Source organism: Poecilia latipinna, unplaced genomic scaffold, assembly GCF_001443285.1.
Source record: "Poecilia latipinna isolate Pla-1442-1.1 unplaced genomic scaffold, P_latipinna-1.0 Scaffold2209, whole genome shotgun sequence".
Lineage (NCBI taxonomy): Eukaryota > Metazoa > Chordata > Actinopteri > Cyprinodontiformes > Poeciliidae > Poecilia > Poecilia latipinna.
In genome coordinates, this window is record NW_015114825.1 from 10,952 (window position 1) to 19,953 (window position 9,002).

General features: G+C 42.5%; 1 protein-coding gene and 1 long non-coding RNA gene across 2 annotated transcripts in view; both read left to right on the forward strand.

The window, feature by feature from the left end:
• Positions 1–1,530: 1,530 nt before the first annotated feature.
• LOC106936742 (uncharacterized) lies at positions 1,531–3,042 on the forward strand. Its single transcript, XM_015017924.1, has 6 exons — positions 1,531–1,680; positions 1,757–1,866; positions 1,946–1,998; positions 2,067–2,336; positions 2,415–2,916; positions 2,985–3,042. The coding sequence occupies exons 1-5, from the start codon at positions 1,543–1,545 to the stop codon at positions 2,903–2,905; spliced, it is 1,062 nt and encodes a 353-aa protein (XP_014873410.1). The 5' UTR covers positions 1,531–1,542; the 3' UTR covers positions 2,906–2,916; positions 2,985–3,042.
• A 1,008-nt stretch (positions 3,043–4,050) lies between these two features.
• The window catches only part of LOC106936750 (uncharacterized), a 31,062-nt gene continuing 26,110 nt past the window's right edge, over positions 4,051–9,002 (forward strand). Inside the window, exon 1 of the long non-coding RNA XR_001422205.1 lies at positions 4,051–4,493. This is a non-coding gene — a long non-coding RNA (uncharacterized LOC106936750). The remainder of the gene's footprint in view (positions 4,494–9,002) is intronic.

Consider the following 9,002-nt stretch of genomic DNA (forward strand, 5'->3'; position numbering starts at 1 on the left):
GTTGTAGTCCACTTCCTGCTTTTGGGGCGGTCTCTCCCATCCGCTTGCATTCGAACCTCTCCAGAGTTCACGTCAGCCGAACCGAAACAGGCGGTTCCGCATCAGAATTCAATTACTCAGCCACGCCTCCAAATAAACCGAACTTTCTTGACAAAATAAACAGGGCTGTAGCTTTAAGAATGCGTGTAAAATTATTTCACTTAATTTGTTCTCAGCATATTTGTATCTGCCCTTGTTTATAGTAAACACTGAGGACACGTTTCACCCAATATGTGGCGACCCATGTCCACATACAAACAGTCATTGTGGTGATTATGCCAAGAGAAAACATTCATGTTCCCTGTATTATAATACCAGTAGCAAGCTCTACTCTCTCTCTCACACACACGCACACACGCACACACAGCTCTGTTCGCCAAGCAACAGCCTGGTATTTTTTTTTTCTTTTTTGAATGCCAGCCTATTTCTGTTTATGCTGCACAGTTGGATATAGCCCTCAGGTGAAACAACACACGCACACACACCCAGACACACATTTCTATGCACATGGTCACACATATGCAGGTTCATTAGCATGCTAATTGGAGGTGAGGACAGTGTGGTGTGGAGGTGGTAGAGAGCAGCTCCAGTATATTAATCACAGGCTCAGGGAGACCATCTGACTTCCCAAGCTGCTCTCTCAGAGGCCTCCGCTTCTGCAAAGTGTGGGAGGAGGAGGGTTCAGAGCGCCGTATGACCGCGCCGCACGCATGTGGAAGCTACATAGACTCCTCTTCATCCGTGCACTGAGGTACCGCCGTCCACCCACTCGGCCCAAATGCTAGCGTCTCCATTTTAAGCCGGTCACTCTTTGGCCAGCTGGTGAACAAGGAGCGCTCCGTTTCTCTTCAATCCATAAACTATACATTTATAGCAACTTTCATGTGTTTCATACGACTTTATGCATAATCTCTGTCCATCAAGACTTTCTAAAAGTGTTCTGCTACTGCAACTCCTTAATTTTTAGGTCCTTCTTCCTGTTTTTTCAGAGTTTACCTGGTTTTCTATTCTTTATTTTGGATTTTAAGTGTGGCAAGGAAATCTTGTCTTCAAAAGTAATCCTTCTGTTTATTTCAACAATAAAACTGTGAAGATTCTAATGACAAAATGTGTAATTTTGAAGCTGTACACTTCAATCAATTAAAATGGTAATTATTCTTTATGTTTCTGTTTTAAATGGCAGGAAGAAAATGTTGATACTGACCTTTATGTCACCTTGAAACATGGCCAAGTGCTCCAAATGTAGTTAATACAGCTGTGCTTTTCAGCTTGCCAAAAAATAACTTTTGAATGTGATATCTCTATATGCACTAAAAATTAATGGTATCAAAATTTGGAAGAAAAATTCCCACAACACATGTTGAGAACATCTGTATTTATATGTGCAAGTTTGGAGGAGAAGTAAGTTGGTCAAGATGTTGGAATATTTTAAAGTTTTCATTACACAACATCAAATTAAGCTGATAATGTCTGTCTGGCATTTTTGTGCAGCACAATTCCAACATGGAAGTGGAAAATCATCAAACATGTCCAGAAAGTCACAGCGGACCAAGAAACAAGAGAGCAGCACCACAAACTGTTAACACAAAACTTACACGTCACACTTCTCTAAGTTCAAAGTACTGCAGTGCACAGTTAGAGGTAAACTGTGAAAGCTAAACTCTAATGTTTCATCTTCTTTTGTTGAAGTGATTCTTCACCAGCTGTGTGTCGTTAGCTCATTAGACTGATTGGTCAGGGCTGGCTCCTGCTGACAGATTTAAACCCTCATGCTGTCACAGTTTCACTGCTGCTCTTCACCATGATGACTTCTCAAGTCCTCCTGGGGTATGCCGTGTGCTTATGTTTCTCCAGCTCCATGTTGGCTTTTTAAATCTGGATTGGTGACATTTTCTTGTGTTTCCAGGGTGTCCCTCTTTCTCTGGCTGATTCTGGATGTTCGTGGATTCTCTGTGAAAGGTATTTAATACAGATTTTCCTTTGCTCAAAGTGACTAAATCTAACTGTAAAATGTCTCTTGGGCCCAGGTTTGCAATCTCCACACAAGAGGAGCGGTGGCACCACTGCAGAGGGGAATGTTGCTTCTCGCAGAGCAGGTTCTGGCTCCAGTGACCCTGCAGGTGTTTCCATGCAGCAGCCTCAGTCTGTGCGGCCTGTGTTTGTCGGTGTGAGCACTATGCCTGCTGCTGGATATGCTGCAGGTTCTATTCCAGCAGGCTACTATAGTGGTGCTTCCTACATACCAGGTTCTGCTGCCGGCTCTACACAGGCTGCAGCTGGTCAGGCTTCCCTCCCAGGTAACAAGTCTCAAACTTGGTTCAACTAATCTGTGGCTGAATTGAATGTGACCTGCTTCATATTTCCACAACATTCAGAAGCAAGGTGGACAATTGCTCCTCAAGCATCAAATGCACAACCCCAGGGTTCCAGTGCCCTTCTGCCTCCTCATCCACCACCAGGACCCCCTTTAATGACCCTTCAATCTGGAGAAACATCCAATGTTGTGAAGGAAGCTGAACTCGGGAGCTACCAGCAGCAGATGGCGGAGTTTGGTTATCCAGCTGGCCATATGGGGCCTGGCCAAAGTCTTCCACTTGTCGCAACACCAAGTCTTGGTGTGGGTGGCTTGTGGGGTTACTCTTCACCCTACCCCCATCCATACTCTTATCCCTACCCTTACTTTGACTACAGGCTCCTGTATGGTCTGTACCCTCCTGGCACCTACACAACCTTCAGCAGAAACCTTGAGAAGGGCACAGACTACTACAGACCAGCCACTATCAGAACGAACATGGCTCTGATGCTCCACAAATGCCCCAGAATCCTGGAACTGGCCAGCAGAAGGTCTAACCAGATGAGGTCGTGATTCTGCAACTGGTAAAGATGGATCACAAGTCCCAATTGCAGATGGCAAACTGTTTGGCTTAACCCTTGTTTCTTTTCAGATGACTGGTCCTGGCAGACTTAAATTATTCAATAAAGTCTTCAAAACTAAAGTACAAAGTCATTTTGTGTGGTTCTTGAAAAGGAATTTCCTTTAAAATCTAAAAGTAACTTGTTCTCTAAAACTAGCCATTAAAATTAAGTTTAATGACTTGGAATACCTATAAATGAGCTAACTCTTAACTTTCAATTGGACTGGTCTAATTATTAAACATCCTTTCAGAGGATGGGATGTTGGTACTAATGTAGACATCTTTGAATTTGCAGGTAGAATGCCCTTTTAATTTAACATGGCCAAGGCAATTATTGCAAGGCCAACACTTGACGTTTCCTTAGCTTATGGGTTATCAGATTCGTTTCTTGGGTTTTTAGCTTTGAAAAGTTCCAACAAGTTTTTTCCCTCATGTTATTGGGTTCTTTAAAAATTCTATTAAAATGGCCATGTTGAGTTATTTATACATAAATGTAAGGACAGAGACTTATTCTCTTGACTTGTGTATGTTTCAAATGAGACTGATTGCACACAACTGAATCCAAAAAAACTCCACTTTATTGAAAAGTTTAGCTATTTATCCTCTTTCCACTATCTCGCAATTATGCACTGCTTTCTGTTGGCATAGCCCAGAAAATAAAGAATGCACCCCAAGTGTGTGGGAAGGGAGGATGTGGAAGTTGGTCCTCCATTACTCTGTGCCTTAACTTTTTTTTTTTTAAAAGGACATAGTACACTGTTTGCCATTTTTATAGTTTTTTTTTAACAGTATGCAACAGTGGCATGCTTTGCCATTATTTTATCTAATTCCCAAAACACCAATGTATGTTCTGATACCTGCTGGGGAAAAATATCAACAGTTAACAAAAAATGTATTTTTTGGGGAAACAAAAGAGGCCAACTGGCAGCCATCATCGCCTTGTTTTGCTCTCACTGTCTGGGGCTTCAGCGTGGTCCTGCTAAGTAGAAGGAGACTGACTAATAATGCCCTGCAGCTACTCTAATCAGTCTCAGCCACTGGTGTAACCAAAGCACAGCTCCACCTTTTCATCTCTGCATCTGAGGCAAAACCACACCTTGCTTCATGATGCGCATCACAGAACTCTAAAGGGAAAGTTTCAGAGTTGCTGCCTTTACCATGTCCACAGCCATGTGACAATTCAATAAGCCATGCCGTGACGAGCAAGGAACAAAAAAGTTTGTGGGGAAAACGCAGGGGAAAAAATTGAAAGGTTGCTTCTTTTGCACAGAAAATACCTGATCTGCCGAAGTGTTGACAGTCTTTTGCTCAGTCACACTGACGTTGTCAGCACTCTTTCAGAAAACAGCTTCCCAGTTCAGCTTTAAATGCTGAACCTGCCAACAGTTTGTTGACTTTGATGTAATAACCAAAGTCGACCAGCTGGGGGAGTCTAGCGGTAGTGAGCCACAGTAAAGAACACGGAACTTCTTCGATACACGCTGTAGCGGAGGAAAGAGCGTCTCTGTGGCTCATTTATCAAATTATTTCCCTTTTCAGGTAAGGGTTTACACATGAAAGTACCTGTACTGTTGTAAGTTGGTTTACTAATTCTTAAAAAGCTGGTGAATTCGCTTTGTTACAGACTATATACATACTTTGTTGTTAGCCACAGTTAGCCGATAGCTCACTGCAAACGATGCTAACCAATGTGTGAATGTAGCATTATGTGTATTCCAGCTGTAGACAGCCTTTTATACATGAGACTGGAAATGTTGCATTTATGTTCTGAAATTAATTAATGAAAAATATAGAAGACTTGCAGTAAATTTGTTTAATTTGTATCTGTTGCTGTCATATTTGTGCCATGATGGTTTTGTAAGAAAACCATACTGTTGTTTTAAGCTTCATCGTTGTGAATGTATGTAAATTACAATAACTCAATCAGAACATGTGGCAGAGGAAAGAATGTGTTTGAGGCTCATTTATTGAATTTTTTGAGGGCTTTTACACATACGCTGAAAAGATTTGCAGCTTTAAATGCAACAAAAAGTGGTTTTGAAAAGTACCGACTGCAGGGTCAAATACAAATGCTTGCCACACTTAAGGTTTTTGCTTTTGGCAAAACGCTATTGTAAGCCATGCAGCATCATCTATCAATTCAAAATTATGTCTACTTGATGCAGCTCTGTCATAAGCAACTCTAATAATGCACATTAAAGTTTGTGGTTGTAACTTGACAAAATATGAATAGGTTTGTTTGCCACACACTTTCCCTCACTAAGGTCACATCATAGGCTTATTTCTAAATGCACCAGATAGCTAATAAATCAGGAGTGAGTTTATAAATATGTCAAAGACCCCACAGAGATGAGCGAGAGAAATGGAGCCCAGGCAACAGCCAAAAGCAACCTGCTGTTACTGTAACAAGGGACCCTGATAACACGGTAATAACAGGCTAATCGTATTTGGGTTCAGAAATCACAACATGCTAATTCAATTAGCTTAATAAGCCCCTGTAGATAAAGGGCTTGTTTCGGATGTCGTGATTGGCTCGGGGTTCCAGCGAGGCGGTCCGGTGGGGTAGATTGTCTCAGCGTTCATTGCCACCAGTAGACAGTACAACTACCAGTTGGATACATTATTATATTTGTTTGTGACCATTCAACTTCCCACAGTCCTTGGTCTCTATTGATGCCACCTAGAGAATAAATCATGTAAAAAAAAAAAAAAAATAGAGCTTAGGATCCATTTTTGGTCCAGATGTGACCAACAAAACTAACTCTGTCTTCTGTAAACTCCACATCCTCTTAAAGTTTCAACAATGGAGCACGAAAAGTCGCTCATCCCTCAGAACTGTTGTGTTTTTTATATATATATTTATTATTGTTTGTCCTCACAAACACGCAACACAATGGCAAACAAAACCATTCTCAGTCTATTGTCCCGGCGCTGTGTCTCAGTTCACTCAGAGCGTCTGTCTCAGCGCCTCGGCTCTTTGTGTGGAGAGATGCTCAGAAAAGCATGGCTGCATTGTTTCACGGGGGCTGAGGATGAGAATGGGACTGTTACAGTGCAGAGAATTGGCAGCTGAGCCCGGCGAGGAGATTCTCCACACAGTATTAGGGAGAAGGATCACAACGCTCCACCGCCACGCTGGCCCCCACTCACCCTCCGCGCGGCACACAAACACAACCCAAACGTACACCCACCCCTTCTCTGTGAAATTTCCAATCTCTCTTAACCCTTTGTTTCTCTGCAGATGAGCTAATCTGTTTATGGGGTGTTTTGTGAGGGGTGCCTTTTGTTTGCATGTACACACACACACACATATATATATTAATCTGCAGGCCAGGAGCCAGCTGACACCAGCAGAATATACCACCTATCCCTAGAGATTTCCCCCCTATGCACACTCACACACACATTGTTTATTCCCTTTCCTTTCCTTCTTTCAAATATACATGCTTGTGTACATACAAGTCCGGCTACATGCATATTTTACCTGACTGTGGTAATAGAAAGCAAGGGGGAGGGAGGGACTCATGGCAGATAAGAGGGCAATGTCAACCGAACGGATGGTGTCTGGAGGCAGGGAGCTGCTGTAAACAACGCAAGCTTGTATTTAAAGAAGGATTTGTTCAGGAGTTGAGAGGAGGGGAGCGCACAGCTGGATCTTTGCTCTACACATCAGCAAAGAACTAAAAAAAGAAAGGATAAGACAGACGGGGAAAAAAGAAGAAATCAGTGGAACCGGGGCTGTTTCTCTCCTCACTCCCGACTGGATCCCCTTCATCAAACGTCACAGCAATTTGAGAGATTAGACAGTGCGGATTAGACCAAAAGGCTGCTTCTTTCTCAGGCGTCTGATGCCATTGTGCTTCCATTCTTCCCCGGCCCTTTCATATCATAAGACGATATTATACCGAGAGGTGGTAAGACTCTCGCGCTCACAATGGCGGCGTCTCGGCTGATTCGCCGACTGTAGGATACGAGGGGGGTAATTATGTAAGAGGTAAACACCTTTCTCCCTTCCTTACTTGTTTATTAGTTTGCCTTACCAGATTTCTCTGCCTACACTTCTTCTCTGATTAATGAGACGCACGCAAACTTGCGCGCACACACCCTCTGAGGCACGTGCTCCCCCTCTCACCAACTTAGCAGTGCTATTAGTAATGATTGAACCCTATCCAGTGGATGTAATATATTAGCAGGCAGATTATTCTGACGTTAAAACATGTTCCCTGCGCTGACAGCATCATCAATCACCCTCACACTGCTTGTGAAGACTCACACACTGGACATAATTGCTTCAGCATGGGGTTTGGTGGGGGGGGGTGAGGTAGGAGCGGGCGGTGTGCGGGGGGATGGCAAGAAGCGGGAGAACGTGTGAGATTTAGAGTGAGGATTTGTATATTCATACAGAACAGCCGAGAACAGAGGACAATGCGCCGTGGAAACTACTGATGTTGATGGAGATTGGTCAGAGAGGAGCTCTAATTTTAGACTTTGCTCATAACAAAGTATTTACAATCACTAGAGTGAGAGAGACTAAATGTAACTAACACAAGTTGCCTCTATGGATGCATTCACATCAGCCCTGTTTACACCAGACTTTCGCTTGCCTTGAGAGTGAGATTCGTTTGAGGAGATGGGAATGTGCAATCGAACTCTGATGTGAACCCTAGTCCACCTAAAAACCTAGCTTTTGGTTCGGTGGAAGTGAACACTGGTGCTGTTTGAATGCAGGTGGATGGAGACCAGTCCAAAAGCAGGAAGTGAACTATACCACAGGGCATTCTGGGTAAATAGAAACAAAACAAATGCATGTGTCTAGCTCAGGAGAAATGGCTTAGTCTTTTGCCAAAGACGAAAGAGAAATCCTACAACTATGATGCTACTCAATTTTGTTTACTTTTTGTGAAGAAGGATGTTGCACTAAGTTTCTTCTTCTGAGGTTTTTGTGTCGTTTCCTTCAGTGGTTCTTGGTGCAGCGCCACCAAAGCTGAGGAGGGGAACAGGGCTTTCAAAGGGTTTGATTTGATTGACATGGTGTAGTGTGAAAGTGAACCGCACCAGCTGGAGATGTAAGAGATGTTGCAATTTTGGCCCCCAATTGAACCAAGGTTACCGGACTAGTGTGCTTTGATGAAAAGCAGTTTTGCTATATTTAAAGATGGCAATTATGAACATAAGCAAAATTTGACAAAAGGGGCATTCAGATCTTAAAGTACCTCTTTAGGAGGAAGGAGCGTTATCACAGGTTCTTTCTCTCTTCCCAACAAACTTAAGTGTTTACATCCCTCCTGGTATTTGCATAGGTTTTCTTTTTCTTTAATAGTCTGTTGGTGTTTTTATAAGCACAAATACTCTTGCACATTTTCATTGCCCACACACAAAAGCCATTGACATAGATTCAATGCAACTGACATTCAAATATTGCAGCAGTAACCCTATCATAACATTATCTAATATCAGGTTATGCTATGCTGCGACTCCCTCAACAGTCTTCAATTTCTGTGCCGTTTCAACCACGGAAATACCAAAACATTCAGCTCTTTCTCAACATGAACTCCGCTTTATATTACTTTTATACACCCATCCATCCATTGTTTAAATCTTTATTAGGCCATGAGGGCTGGTGCCTCTCTGCAGTGGGGTACAACCTGGCAATTTATCACCAGGCAACACAGAGGAACAACAGGACAGAACCGCTTTGAGATAGGTCAACAGTGTTAACCCGTGTCACCCTGCAGCTCTATAACTTTCACACGTCTTAATATATTTAACTTTTTCTAAAAATTTTCTTGAAAGAGTATGGTGCATTTTGAAGACTAACAACTTCCTTTGGCTAGAAACCAATTTTAAAGAGGTCACATGGCTTTTACCAAATCAATACACTTTTCGATATCTTTTAGCATTTCTGCAAAAATCATTGTTTAAATAGTTTGGTTACACATTTTTTTAAAATACAGCTTACCGTATTTTCCGCACTATAAGACGCACCTAAAAACCTTCAATTTCTTCAAAAGCCGACAGTGCGCCTTATAATCCAGTGCGCCTTATAAT

Excerpts from the sequence above, each read along its gene's own strand:
- LOC106936742 (XM_015017924.1), top strand. The coding sequence starts at position 1,543 with ATGGAAGTGGAAAATCATCAAACATGTCCAGAAAGTCACAGCGGACCA. Across the intron at positions 1,681-1,756 it reads ACTGCAGTGCACAGTTAGAG|CTCATTAGACTGATTGGTCA; the intron begins GTAAACTGTGAA and ends GTGTGTCGTTAG. Across the intron at positions 1,999-2,066 it reads TCGTGGATTCTCTGTGAAAG|GTTTGCAATCTCCACACAAG; the intron begins GTATTTAATACA and ends TCTTGGGCCCAG.